General features: G+C 40.5%; 1 protein-coding gene across 1 annotated transcript; it reads left to right on the top strand.

The window, feature by feature from the left end:
* The first annotated feature begins 259 nt into the window (after positions 1 to 259).
* ANKRD13A (ankyrin repeat domain 13A) lies at positions 260 to 14,694 on the top strand. Its single transcript, XM_009334389.1, has 15 exons — positions 260 to 363; positions 2,736 to 2,868; positions 3,003 to 3,127; positions 3,569 to 3,614; positions 4,308 to 4,451; positions 4,903 to 5,098; positions 6,173 to 6,239; positions 7,676 to 7,757; positions 8,495 to 8,553; positions 9,462 to 9,598; positions 9,975 to 10,132; positions 10,620 to 10,733; positions 11,487 to 11,638; positions 11,877 to 11,941; positions 12,751 to 14,694. The coding sequence occupies exons 1-15, from the start codon at positions 265 to 267 to the stop codon at positions 12,947 to 12,949; spliced, it is 1,776 nt and encodes a 591-aa protein (XP_009332664.1). The 5' UTR covers positions 260 to 264; the 3' UTR covers positions 12,950 to 14,694.
* Positions 14,695 to 14,868: the final 174 nt, after the last annotated feature.

Genomic DNA, 14,868 nt, shown 5'->3' with positions numbered 1-14,868 from the left:
GGCCGGGGCGGGCCGGGCCCAGGAGCAGGGGACCCCCAGGAGTGTGTGATTTTGCACGGGGCACCCCTTGGAGCAGGGTGAAGGGGGTTCGTAGGGAGTTGTGGCCCAGTGTCCCCCACCACCACCTGGGGCTGGTGGGTGCCAGGAGAGAGGAGAAGCTCAAGGGGGTCAAGGCTTGAGTAACCTGGGGTCTCCAAAACAAAGAGGGGGGGGGGAACAGTGAGGGTAGGCACCCTGCTTCCCCCCCTCCTGCAGGTGTGTGGCATGATGAGTTCCCCTGGCAGGGCCAGCAGCGCGTTTCCCCTGCACGTCCTGGTCTGGAATAATGACTACAGGCGGCTGGACGAGGAGCTGCAGGACAAGGTAACCGGGGTGCCTGGCCGGCTGGTGGAGGGGCTGCTGTGGGGCTGGCGGCCCCAAAAGAGCCCGTGCCCTGGCACGGGGCTTGGTGCCCCTCGCTTACCGCCCTTCTAGGGAGAAGTAACCTTGGTGGTACTCCCAGGTCTGTTTGCTGGGCCTGTGGGATTGCTGCGCTTCTTTACCTATTTATTTGTGGTTGCGGGAGTGATGTAAGAAGGCGTAGGAATATACTTTTTGTTATGTAAGATATTAAACATTGACTTCTTATCTGTAAAGCTGTGCTCAGAGCATTCGAGTGCAGGTTGCAGGATAGCTCTATGGGAAGTTTTAGGAGTCTTTGAAACAGATCAGGAAGAGTAGATATGATGGACACTAATTTTTTTTCTGTGCCAGGAAAGCAATAAATACTGCTTACCTTAATGGGAAGTCAACATGCAGAAAAGGTGGCTGCTGCTGCCGAAGATAAAACCAGCCTCTAGCTTGCTGAGGACCAGCAGTTCTTACAGCTTCATTGCTGTCCAAGACTGTGGGGGCAGCGTTTTTATACTGGCTGGAATGTTTTCAGCATCTCTGGTAAAAAAAATGGATCATTGTTTCACGCTGTAGAGTAGAAAAATACAAAGCTGTTCCCTCTCTGGGTCGGCTAAGCGAGAACTGGTAATGACGCAAGGAAACAGTCTGAAAAGCTGCAGCAAAGCTCGAGCAGCAAACATCCTTCTTGCTGAGATGCTATGTAAAAGCTCTGACATTCGCCAGTGTGGAGTATAGTTTGCAGAAGCAGAGCATATTAATTACATTATACCTGACACCACAAGTATATGAGCCAAAGATCAGCTGTGCCGCCTCCTGACTAGTGACTATCATCTGCAATTCTAACGGTACACCACGATTTACTAATGCTTGCTTAGAGCATGCTCCTGTCCTGTTTTTAGGAGAATCTTTGGAATGCAGTTAGTTCTTAGCTAATTCATGTGATCTTACTCCTTAAAATAATCTTTAACCTTACTGGCACGTTGCTTCTGTGTATTTATTTCTGTTTCAATAACGTTCTCGCCTGTGAAAGTTTGTCATTAAATAAGGATCGTTCTGCTTCTTGTTAGTCTGAGACTGCAGTTCACACCTGTGAAGCGCTGCTTCCTACCTCAAACGCTTTATACTGTAAGGAAATGAGCAACGTGTTAAGATGGAATATGTCTGTCTCTTACTTCCTTTATCTGCTTTTAAATAACTTCTTTTTTTGAAGTATTCCAAAGATATGTTTCCTCCTGCTTCCTTGGGATAAGCTTCTTGCTGTCGGAGGGGTGCGTGAGGGAATCAAAAGACACTTGCCAGCTGCACTTGGTATGGCAAATGACGGGTACAATGTGTGGTTACCGGTTAACAGCAGCAAAGACAATTGGGAGGGACGCCTTAGAGCCCTTTACCTGTCAGTGCAGTAGGCATTGGAGCTGTAGGAAGTGGGGAAGCAAATTAATTAGTATTCCACCACAGAAGTGAAAAGAGAATGCTCTAAAATGAAGCTTCTACTCTGTGTGTGATCTTTCCAACTTAATGCTGTCACATAACCGTGTTAACTTGCATAATAACTTTCCTTTCTTATTCTGCTATTGACTTTCCCCTTTTCCTTTAGTTATAGATGCTCTTCTGTTTCAAATCTCTAAGCTAATAGTGAAAAATATGTAAGGTATGAGTATGTTGTGCTTGCATGTTTTGGATATTTATGCCTGTGTAGTTTTTTCTTTTTTTTTTTTTTTTAGTGACTTGTACAAAGTGTGCTCATTCTTCATTGTGCTGTGTGTGTCAGTCAAATGGATGCTTTGTAAAATACCATTTGCTTCTATACTTTCAAAAAGTGCTATACAAAATTGGTGTTGTATGTCCTGCTACTTCTTCACCCCCCGCATTACGTGGTATAATGTTAAACCCTCTAGTGGTCTCTCAGGCTGTTGACTGTCCATGGTGCAATGCACACAGACTAGAACTCCTGCCTTCTCCTGAAAGACACCCCTTCTGAAGGGAGACAGAAGGGGAAATAATTACAGAAAAAGAAATGAGAAGCATCAACAAGAACTCAGTCATGTCTTACAGCGATACCAGTTCTTACCATGTCAGTTTTATAGGCCCTGTTCTGCTTCTCTTTTTATTTCAGTGGGGAAGTAAGATTGCACTGTATGGAGTGCAGAAGGGCACTACAGTAGTGTTTGAAAATTGAGTCGACTGTGCACCACAGACTGATACGTGGGAATACCTAGGGAATATTGACTCCTGGGTTACTACTGTCAGGCTTTGTTTATATAAACTCTTCTCAGTGTGCTCTGATTAGCTGCATTTGGTAGGACAGCTTCAGCATTATTTCTCTCTCGGATACTCAACAGGATGTTGATCAACGTGATCCACGAGGCCGGACCTTGTTGCACCTTGCTGTTTCCTTGGGTTATATAGAATCTGCCAAAGTCCTTCTTCAACACAAGGCAGACGTAACTAAAGAGAATGCACAGGGATGGACAGGTAAAGATAACTTGGAAAACAGAAGTCATGTGTTAATACTTTTCAGTTGCAGATGTTGTATTTTGACTGCTTTTACATTATGTGTTTTGCTCAGAAAGCCAACTGAAACTAGCTCGTGTCTGGATTTCTTTCAGTTTTGCATGAGGCTGTCAGTACAGGAGACCCAGAGATGGTACAAATGATTCTGCAGCATCGGGACTACCAGCAGACCTCTATGACACTTGGAGGAGTTCCTGAATTACTCCAAAAGATTAATGAAGTAATTATTTAGTTTAAACCTCTTACTCCAGACTGCAATTGTCATTCGAGTAGTTCAGTTAAGTAAACTGAAATCAGATGGGCAATTGTGTTCTTCGTTTTAACTTGCATATTCCATAGCGCTGTGGGAGACGGAGACTTTTTCCTTGGCTTTACTTTGAAATCCTTAGTCGTGAACTCCAACATTGGAGGCTGAATCTTGAAGGTGTTACTGCTCCTTTAGTAAAGTAAGGAAGAATAGCTCATCAGAAAGCAGCAGTGGTAGGCCAGTGTCTTTTATGTTTGTTAGTTTCAATTTCATTTTTTTAACGTTCATTTATCATGTCTCGAGTTCGGTTCTTTTTTTGTTTTTCTTTATCTAAAATGTTCACGAGAAATGCTGTACTGAATGTTAGATTAAAACTATTTCATGAAGTATTCATAAAGTATTTTCCTTCTCCAGACTCCTGACTTTTATGTGGAAATGAAATGGGAGTTCACTAGCTGGGGTAAGAATCCTGGTCATCGTTACCTCTTCTAAACTGTAGACGAAGGGACTGGCTTATGTACAAATGTCACAAAAGATATGTAGAGAAATATCTGCTCCCCAGAATACTGATCTCTTCACCTCTCAAAATAACCTTTTTCTTTTTTGTTGCACAGTTATTCTTTGCTTCCTGTTTATTTGGTTTGTTTGGGGTTTTTTTGTTTGTTTGTTAATGGAGAGTTTAGCCACTGTTAGAATTGCTGAAGACTTCTCTTGGGGTTTTGTTTACCTGTCTCTGGCTACCGATGACTAAGACAGTGATACACATCTCACAGATAGATGCACAGACTACTTGGGAAATACCTGCTTTTCTTTTAAAGGAATGAACACTAGGTCTTACAGTTGACTTAATTTTCCAAACAGCTAACTATTAGACTGCTAGGAGATGGGGTTTATGCCATTTCACATCTTTTAGCCTGAACTAATGTCTTCTTCCTTTCCAAGTTCATCTTTCATTTAAAGCTGGTGGGTTTCGTCCCTAAGCTGATTGTTCTTAAAGCTAAAGAAGATCAGTATCTCACCTCCTCTGGAATAATAATCACAATACTGAGCAATCCTGTGTCAGGGATATAGCTTCTGCTGGAGTTCAGACTTCCTGTGCGCGAAGTCTCTTGAATATTTTTCTCTTTACTTTCTTCTCATTTTTCTTTTATAGTCCCACTGGTTTCTAGAGTTTGTCCAAGCGATGTCTGCCGCATCTGGAAAAGTGGTGCCAAGCTGCGTGTTGATATCACTTTGCTGGGCTTTGAAAATATGAGCTGGGAGAGAGGAAGGCGTAGTTTAATTTTCAAGGGAGAAGGTAAATATTTTAGCATGTCTGCACCATTGATCACCAAATATTATGTGAGCCACAGTGAGAAATCCCGACTTTGCACAAAAAGACCTGTTGTGGCTGAGTACTGAATTTTAGAAAAGTTTTATACATATATTTCATGAGTGTCTCATAGAGATACTGTTTTGAGGTTTAATGTAATGCCTTAATTTCTTTCCTTTGAGTAAATCTGAGGTCAAAATTTGGTAATAGGGCTAAAGTTTCACTTCAGTCTTTTACTTGGTTAAAGTAAAACTTCTGTTCTCCTGCCCCCCAAAATAAAAAATAATTTTAGGTACAGCTCCAAATTTTATCTCAGCTGAGTGCAAAATACAGTGAATTAGCATCCACCCTGATTTGATATACAGTATATTCTCAGTTTTTCATTCTGGAATACTGTGGCTAAGTTTTTTAGATTGAGATGTACCATTTCCAACAGATACTGGAGGTTGGGCAGAACTAATTGAGATCAATCACGATGATAAGTTTGTTACAACGGAGCGTTTTGAGATTTCCCAACACATGAAGCGTTTGACATTGGGATCTATGACACCAAAAAGAAAAGATGTGGAAAGACGCCTTACATCTCCAATTATTAATACGTGCCTTGATACAAAAAATATTGCTTTTGAAAGGTAAGATACAAAGTTTCTCTTAACAAATAAACACTTCAAGATTATGGGTGGTCATACTTGAAATAAAGCTTTAAAGACAAACTCTCAAAAGCCCTGGTAATAAAAACTTTTAGGGCTAGATCTGAAATTAATTTAAACTTCACATATCATTAGATAAAGAAATTTGGCTTGGTCAGCTTGCCGCTATTGCTTGGCAATATTGATTTGCAGAAAAATTCCAGTTTATCATATTAGTGAGATCAATGTTAATGTCTCATCACAAGTTTGCATTTCATCCAAATCCGTATGTATAGTGCTGAAACTAATGGGGAAAAACTTGCATCTCGTAGCTAAGTCAGCCAAATCTCACATTAATACTTTAAATAAAAATAAGTGTATAGTGTGTCTTTCCATAGACACACGTTTGTCTTCCCTGTTTACTACACGTGTTTATCCAGGTATCTGTCAGCTTAGTTTAAACAATCCTTTTTATGAAGCTCCTTTTGGAGTGCTTTGTGATGCAGTAAACCACCCCCATGATCATACAGAACAAGTGTTTTTCAAGTGAGATGTATAATTCCAGCATCTTTCTCCTGAATATTTAGTACCCTTTCAAAGCTGCCCAGAATTAGTCCCTGTGATGTTCACTGAGCCTTAGTAACTGCAGCATCTACTCATCCAGAAACTAAGATTTCTTAGACAGAAGTATTCCTACTATCCAGTTCCTCAAAGCAGTGGCAGGTTACTTTTGAAATTGAACTGTGTATTAAAAGGTGCCATGCCCAGGCTGTCGGACAAAATAATTCGGTAAGTTTTTAGGCTGTTCTCCTCTGTGGCTCAGGTATCCACATCTCAGCCTAAAATCTGTCTGAGCTTTTGTGCTTTGGCCATGGACTGAATAAGAACAGAAACAGCATGACTTCCTCAGCCCTCTTGTGATACGTGTGTGTGAGGACAGATTGACCTGTGCTTTTGTCTGGGGTTAATAATCAAATAACCTATCAAATGTCGTTTAAAATCAATTTTAGAAAAATGGGCTGGGGATTGTGTGGAAATGCAACTGTATCGACGCTTGTGGTGTTCACTTTTTGTCAGAACCACATCTGGATTCTGGGTATGGAGGACAGAAAAAGCGGAAGGTGTAAATGGTTATGAAGCAAAGGTAAAGCCCGTTCTATTCTTTTAAGAGGTCTTATAGCTAACTGAAGCATGATTGTGTTTTGCCTTTATTTCCTGAATATTTCAGGAGTTAAACTTCCTATCGAGAGCTTTATTGTGTTGCCAGCAGAACTGGGCAGGAGTGAGGAACTTCCAAGGCTGCCAAGCTTGTGGGAGGGATGGTGCCTGTATGCAGGAATGTCAGCAGGGGCTTTAGGGGAGGGGGCGGATCAAAGCGTTTCAGGAGAAGAGGGGCAAAAGATTCAGCATAACTGCTAGAACTCCCTTCCATCCAAAAACCAGAATTTAACTCATTCTTGCATATTGTCGTTCTTTCACTGTTTTAAAAGACGAGGAACCTGTTGGTGAAGTGCCTTGAGCGCTCCTTAGTTACAGTATTGCAAGGAAATAACAGCCTCCTGCTGCCATGAGTTGCATCATGAATTCAAGTAATAAAAGACTGCTGGTAAATTAAAGACCCTGACCGTGCTCATGAGTCATACAGTTGCTTAGATTTGTTCCATGTGACACTGTTTTTGTCTTCCATTTCGATTTAGTGAAATATTTCTGAAGATGGCTTTACAGCCTTACTGTGTTAGCAATTTGAGTTAAGAATCACAAGACTTAACTTCCCTGATTCATAAGTCTGTGTTTACTCCAGGTCTTGGAATTTGTGCAATAAATTACATTTTGTAATTTCATTTAACAGAACACATGCTGAATAGCTTTCTACATTTATATGAAGGTTTTTCTGGTAAGACTGCAGGACTCTTCAGTTGGACATGGGGTTCATTAGTGTTCCTGCGGAATTAAACTATCACTAAATTTCATTTGGAAGGTCGTACGCGTGACCTCTGTCTAGAAATAGCATCATCTGACTTTCCTTCCCCATTCTCTGTTAAAATCTCTGCCCAGGTGAGGATTCTTTCCAGGAAGCTTGGAAATGCCTGTCTAGTTTTGAGGTTGGTTTAGTTAATTACAGAAGCGTATTTAAAAGTGTGTAAATCTGCTTTCCAGGAACTTGGTTGACAGCAACAGAAGTCATCCTTTCAAAGTCGATGACCAAACTCCTTTGCCATTCTTTCGGCACAGGATGCTTGCGAGATTAATGCTGTCTGGAGATACTACGGTGTATGATTTGCAGGGTTTCTTATTTTATCAACTTGCCCAGCAGGTGGCATGTAGTTTCAGCCTTATCATAGGTCTGTCAAGAATATATTATGTAGGATTTCCATTATACTAAAGCAAATAGAAAAATCAGAGTGCAGCATTTCCTGTTGATCACCACTATGTTAAAGATTAAGACCTTTGTCAATGGGAGGCAGATCCATGCCGCTTTATTCTGTCTTTAGATTTGTGTACATGGTGCTTTACTAAAGAGAACTCTTTTTTTTTAACCTGTGATGCTTTTTGTTTTTTGTCCTTGTACTTTTTTTAAAGGTATACATTGCAAACAATGTGAATGTGGTCACAAGAATCCGAACAGAACATTTAACAGAAGAGGAGAAGAAAAGATATAAAGGTAGTTTTCCTATAGGATAACTGGAGATAAGTAGTACCTTTTGGCTTTCTGATACCTTCTCTGTGTGACTGCAGACAAACAGGACGGATAGACAAGGGAAATACTTTTCTTGCTGACTTTGCCCTGTTTTACTTTCACATGTTGTGTGTCTGAGGTAGCTCATTACTTGACTCCTAATCTACAAATGAACCAGTATTTATCCTAGCTGTATTTAGAGGAAAGAAGAGCCCTTCGAAACTGTTCAAAGTTTATTGAAAGTTTTAAAGGACTGCACTTTTGTTGGCTTTTTGCTGCTCTGGAATGTATTCATGCTTTTACTTTGCTTTGGCCATGATTACAAGATTCATGTAGGCTTTGTTTGCTTGGACGTTTTGTTTTGGTCCACTAATTTTGTCTAGTATTAAAACTAGAGTAAAGGGTGACCAGCCAGTAAACTCGTATGGAAACACTGCCCTTCATTCGCCTACCTTGGGGCCCAGGAGGGGAGGCACTGTGACTAATAAAGCTATCTGCTAATGATAGAAACCACTGAAAATCTTTGCCTCTGTTCTGTGTATTGTATCCATTTTATACTGTCACCTTTAGGTCCTGGGTTTGCCTGGTAAAGCTTACAGGAAATGTGGACGGCTTACTGCACTTTGGGTTAGAGGCCTTGCTTATTAACCTGGTGTGTACGTAAATTTTACTGCTAATTAATAGTAATAGATTTTTTGGGTTTTCCCTCCTGTTATCTGAAGCTGACAGGAACCCCCTGGAATCATTTCTGGGTACAGTGGAGCATGAGTATGGTGCTCAGGTGAGTGTCTTTGACGTCGAAACAGGTCACTGCAGCACGGAGATCTGTGCCAGTAGGAATTCTGGGTGTGTGGAATCTTGTGGGCAGCAATTTTGATTATGAGGTTTAAATTTTCCCTGAGGATGTTTTTGTCTGTTTTAAGCCCTCCAATGTTCTGTATGAATAGCAGGTACCTCCTTCTGAACACTCTTACGAAAAAGACATAGAATCCATTAGCACAGCAAGAGTTGGGGTGTGAGCAGTGGCAGTAAATCTGAGCAAGCACAGATCTTAGTGGCAACCCACCAGTAATCTGAGAAGAGATGTCCACAGACCTGCAGGAGCCTCAGGTGGGAGATAGTGCTAGCATGGTGATCATCAGACAAAGATATGAAAGGATGAAGTGACGTGTTGGCACACTGCTCTTGAGCAACTTGGAGGAAGACCATATATCCTCTGCTGTTCTGAAATGTGATGGTAATGATTTCGATATGGCTTTAGAAACTCCCTTGCGTCTGTATGTACTTAAGTACAGTAGATAATAGATTTGCCAACTGCTGGCAGGGTGGCGTTGCAGACCTTACACGGATCTAGAGATTTTTGTTTCAAATACCCCATCAAAGTTTTGCCTTTAATAAAGGATTTGGAGCCTAGAAATGCTGTAGCTTGTGTGTGCATTTCTGGTTGGTTTCTAGCTTTAAAATATTTAAGTAGATTTTTCCTGTTTCTAAAATGCTTGGAGATTTTTAGCCTCAGCAGAAAGCAGTCTAAACATGTGCACTTGTATTTATGGCTGTGTGTCACCGGTGTCTAAAATAGAGAATGAGTTACTTCACAAGAGGTAACTTCAAAGTTTCTTGTAGTAGCCACTGTCTATTTGTTCCGTACTTTTTGGTTTTTTCTTTTTTTTTTTCTCTCTTTCCTTATAGAGTACGACCAAGACAACAGAGTATGCTGCAAGTAACAATCCTACTGCTATTACTTTGGAGGAATACTTTGACCCAGAATTTGATTTGAAAGGTAGAGACATAGGAAGACCGAAAGAAGTCACCATTCGAACGCAGAAGTGAGAATTAACATTTTAACTCTTTCTAGTTTGTCTCTTCCCAGTCATCTAATCTCTGGAAACCATTTTTACAAATATCCAGTGTGGTTTTCCCCCAGCTTTCAAAATTAATCAAAAGAGAGATCTTGGAGTATTCAGCTATACTCTAATTCTTCTTCCACTAGGTCAAAGAAAACATTTGGGCTAGTGCTGTAACTTGTTAGTGACCTCCTGTGCTTTGCCCTCAGTCTGACCAGGAACGTGGTTCGGTTTCTCAGAGCAGTAACTGTTCTGACTCCTTGAAATGTATGAAGCAGGTGACAATGCTATGTATTTTGCTTTGCATCTGTTCCTAAACTGTAAACTTAGGATGTTTTTATTCAACTTTCTCTTTAAGATTTAAAGCAACCTTGTGGATGAGTGAAGAGTTTCCCTTGTCTCTTATGGAACAAGTCACTCCAATCATCGATCTGATGGCCAGAACTAGTGCTCATTTTGCCAGACTTAGGGATTTCATCACTCTGGAATTTCCACCAGGATTTCCTGTCAAAATTGGTAATATTTAGCAATTTTTATTGTAGCATCCTCTTCATTTCCATTCTTTCTATTGGTTTTGCAGCATGTATTTACAAAAACCATGTTAGTTTTTTACTAGTCGTCTCACTGATATCTAGAACTGAGAACCAGATGTACATGGTCTTGTACATCTGGGGTAATTGAATCCAAATTCTGAATGACCAGTACAGAGGTATCATTTTAAAGACAGTATCATTTCAGTAAGAATGAGCTGTTGCTAGCCCTTTCCTCTTAGCTTCAATGCCTGAGATCTGGCAGATCTTATTATAAAATACGAGACTTAGAGAGAGAATGAGAATGACTAAGGGTAACTCCTTAGTGAAGTGAGTTACTGTATACTTTGTCGTTACAGGATGCTGCTTGTGGAATACATTCAAGAAACATGCAAGGGTTTGATGTGGCTGTAGGTGTGGAAGTGAATGAGAGAGTTCTCTTTTTGACAGAAATCTTGTACTCTTTCTTATAGAAATTCCCCTATTTCATGTGCTGAATGCCCGAATTACATTTGAAAATGTCAATGGCTGCAGGACAGCTGACAAAACGTCATCACAAATGGTCGGAGGTGCACAGTGTGATTCAGGTAAGGAGTGGAAAGATGCAGTGTTTGCATCTTTTTACGTTTCTGTCAGTGGAATGCACAGAAGAGAGAGATGGGTTAACTGCAGAGAATGGAACATTCACAGGTGAGAGGAAGCTGCAATGCATTACAGCTGATCTGGAGTGTGTGATGCTGATCATACTGACCCATTCTGCCCCTTCCGTGCCTGCCAGACTGACTAAACTGAGCTCTAGCAAGCTTTCCCAAGTATTTTGAGGTCTAAATTCTGGTGCAAGCTATTGCTATGGGAAGTGGAATACAAAATTCCTGTAAGTGACAGCTAAGTCTGCATGCTCTTTCAGAAAAGAATGGATTACGTTTGAGTGGGATGCTCATGACTGCATATATCCAGTGATACTCTGTCCTATGAGCTGTCGCAGACCCATTCATTAGGAATAAGCTTGGAAGAGCCACTGCGGTATTTATCTTTTGCAACCTTTTTTTTTTTTTTCCCCATCTGGTTTTGTCAGAGTTCAGCCACCTTAGTGCTCTGCTGCACACTCGTTTTATTTGTATAACTTGCCAGCATCCTAAAAGAAGACCCTGCATTCTGTCTTACTGCTGTGCTTGTTTGCCACGGAAATCTTTCAAAGCCTGTTGGTGTATTTAGCCAGGTGGTTTATCTGGATTTTTGGAGTTAACTTAATCATGCATAAACATTCATCAGAATTTTTTTAAGTCACAACTTGTAAAAATATACTATGCCATGTTTGTAACTATATTTGGCTTCTGTAGGTGCTAATTTTGAGGTTGACCAGTCAGTGTTTGAGATCCCCAAATCTTACCACGTCCAAGATGACGGTAGGAACATACATGTGCAGGATGAAGATAACGAGATCATGCAGTTTGCTATTCAGCAGAGTTTGTTGGAATCCCGTGGAAATAAAGTAAGTGTGCTGTAATCTGTGCAGTGCAGATCTGACAGTTTTGACAAGGACTATGCAGCGATAGCTGCATCTCTGAATTAAACCCATGTAGGACCTGTTTTTCCAAGAACCTCAGAAGAGAAAAATATAGTAATGTATTTCAAAGAAGAAATAAGAGTGATTTAAGAGTTGCCTTTCAGTGAGTTGCACTGCAGATCTGTTAACTGCTGTGGAATTGTCTGTCTTTCCCCATTTCTAGGAAGTGGGGATGCATTCCAACGGAGCAGTTGCATATTCACAGGACTTCAATATACAGTATCAGAGGTAACTGATTTTTTTCACATCATGCCATGCAGTGACAGAGCAAAAACACTTCCAACAGTAGCGTGAAGCAATTTTGCAGTTTTTTTGTGTATGTAGGTAGCAGATGCACAGAACCCAAGCTCTCTTTTCTTGTGCTTCTTCTAACTTTTACTTTTCCAAGAAGCAGGGACTCCAAACTGAGCCTCCCTGGCTTATATAGTATAGCTCTTTAGCTCAGCTGTGGGACTGGTCTGCGCACATAACGGATTTATTACCCAACAAATAAACACAGTCCTTCTGTTCTGCTCTTAAAACTGTGAATTTGGTCCCTCTGGGTTGAATGTTTGTTTATTAGGTGCTGCACACTTCAGGATAGCTCTTCTTTCTTTTCAAAATCATTATGTAATCCTTTAAAAATTTAACAACATATATTTAATGGACCCTTGAGGATATGCTCTGGTATCTGTGGGGTCTTCCTGCAGTTAAGTGCAAAGAAACCTTTCTGCACACAAAGAACTGCATCCTCTTGGTTCTTTTGTACGTGGAAAATCATGTTGCCTTTAAACTAGGTGAGAATGCTTTTAGAAGCCCATTGAAAATTTAACTGTTAGTATGTATGAAAAACTCTGAGGAACCTTCAAAGAACAGGTTTTACGTTGGGAATTTTATGTGTGTTAGAACAACTGCTCTCTTATCCTGAAAACTGCTTTCTGCCCTCTGGGGAGAGGTTTTCAGGTTTGCAGTTGGAAAACAGTTGCTAGGAAAGATCATTGCAGGAAACATGAAGTAGGCTCTGTCCCTTACTTCTTGAAGTTCTTTTTCTCCTTCAGGGCACTGCAGGAGAGCTATCTAACAAGTTCAGGTAACTCGCACTGCAGCACCCCTAGTGAACCTTCCAGTTTTGAAAAAGACTTGCAGCTTGCCATGGAGTTGTCTGTCCGAGAGCAGGAGGAACGGGAGAAGCAACGTCGTGAAGAGGAAGATGCAGAGCTTCAGCAAGTTTTACAGCTTTCTCTTGTGGAAAAATAACTCCGTAGCGATCTCCTGAAATAAGGGTGACCCAAATCTGCATAAAACTGAAGCCTTTCAGAGCTGTCAGTCTGAAGACCACTCCTGGATTGCTTAAGTAAACATTTCACCTGCCGCCTTAGTTGGCATCATCAGCCACGAAGAGCTGATTTATTTTTGTTTGAGGGAGTTTCAGATCACAGGACTCTGCATTTGGCTCCCCAGCCACGCAGTCTTAGCTTTGAAGGAAAAGTTTTTATCTCAACGTATTTATTGAAGAGCAGATGGAAACTTTGCTTAGCATCAGGATATAGGATTGCAGTAAAGCTTGAAAACCTGATTTATGGGGACTTCAGGAGGGAAACTTCATTACTTACCAAAGAAATATTCACCTGCTTAGTCATTTCTGAATAATTCAAAGCCATTGTCTGTTTCTTCCAGTTGTTACATGGAAGAGTATCTATATGCGCATATACACACATACAGTAGTTCTTCATGCTGACAGTGTACCACGCTGACAGATGTTTTCTGTTAGTTTTGTTTATATGTGATTGTCTCTTCTCTAGTTACTGAGATTTTATCATGTGCTCCTGCTTAAGAGGGATAATTTTATACTTGAACAGCTAATCCAAGCTCAAGATTAAACTAGTGCTTTCTGAAAAAGGACAAAACAAGTAGCCAGTAAAATTTTAGATCCTAAAATGGGACCATCTGTCTAGTGAAGTAGCAGTTTCTGCAGTGATTCAAAACCAGCTAGTTCCCATAGTCAGAGGGCAGCAAGAAAATAAGCGATAGATACAGGTGCTTCTTGCGATCATTTGGGGTGTGTGCATGAGTGCGTGCCTGTGTGTGGGTGCTAAATTCAAATAGAAAAAAATTCAGGTGAAATTTTAATGTATACTTATTGGAAGATAAGTTTTAATTCTGTCATCTGAAAGGGAAACGTGTGTTGCTTTTTAAAATTCAAATGCTCATCCTTCATGTGAATACATATATATTTTTTTATCTGAATATTTTTATTGATTTTAAAACAAGCCAATATGACTACACTCATAAAAATGGTATTGTAACAATTTGCAAGTATGTTTTAACCAGCTTTCCTCAGGTCTTTCGTCATACGATATATTTGTAGCTATTTTATCTGCACTTCTGTCAGTGTTTACAGTACTTAGGCTGTGACTCTCAAGTGCACTCCACAAGTACACAATGTACATCCACAGGAAAGCCTTATGGTAGTTAAATGTGAGCAATATTCCTCTGTTCTGGCTGGCAGAAGTGTGAAGAACCTACGGTACATATGGTCTGATCTTGCTACCTAATCCTGCACTTGTTCCTTGGGCAAAACAGGGCGGTTCTGTGTGACCAACTATTAACCAGTATAAAATCACTATAAAATGGATTTGATCATAACCAGTGAGATGGTTGGTTACTCGGAACCCTATTTTAAACCAATAATCCATTGTTTCACATAGCAAAAGATTAAAATTCCTTCAGTGTACACTAGAACTGGTATACCTGCACCATTTTTGTTTAATGATACAGCTTGCATCCCTAAATAGCTTATTTGGTGTTTGCAGGAATGTTGACTTTCTTGCACAGTGGCAGTGGTCTATGTTGGAATTGCATCTTTCTTTGAAAAGGGGATTACTGTGACTTTCACAGTTGGAAAAAAGGGAATAAGCCTTGCATTGAGCTCTTGACAAAGTTGTGAGGTAGGAGGTGAAACTGTGGGTTTTTCCTCCAGTGGAAATAAAGAGTGCTGTTGCCTTTATAAAACTATCTGTCTGACATTGCTTTTCTTCTATTAAGCATTTCAAAGGTTACAAGGGAGGGGGGAAATACCTTTTTGCAAGCTGACTTATTCTCTGTTTTTTATGTTGTAAACTAAAGAATATTGAGCAGTTTCAGTTCAAGTTTTGTTATGCTCCTGCTTCTTAGTC

The sequence above is a fragment of the Pygoscelis adeliae genome, unplaced genomic scaffold, assembly GCF_000699105.1.
Source record: "Pygoscelis adeliae isolate BGI_AS28 unplaced genomic scaffold, ASM69910v1 Scaffold262, whole genome shotgun sequence".
Lineage (NCBI taxonomy): Eukaryota > Metazoa > Chordata > Aves > Sphenisciformes > Spheniscidae > Pygoscelis > Pygoscelis adeliae.
This window is presented reverse-complemented; position numbering and strand designations above follow the sequence as displayed.

Excerpts from the sequence above, each read along its gene's own strand:
- ANKRD13A (XM_009334389.1), top strand. The coding sequence starts at position 265 with ATGATGAGTTCCCCTGGCAGGGCCAGCAGCGCGTTTCCCCTGCACGTC. Across the intron at positions 5,099-6,172 it reads AAAAATATTGCTTTTGAAAG|AACCACATCTGGATTCTGGG; the intron begins GTAAGATACAAA and ends ACTTTTTGTCAG. Across the intron at positions 6,240-7,675 it reads TAAATGGTTATGAAGCAAAG|GTATACATTGCAAACAATGT; the intron begins GTAAAGCCCGTT and ends CTTTTTTTAAAG.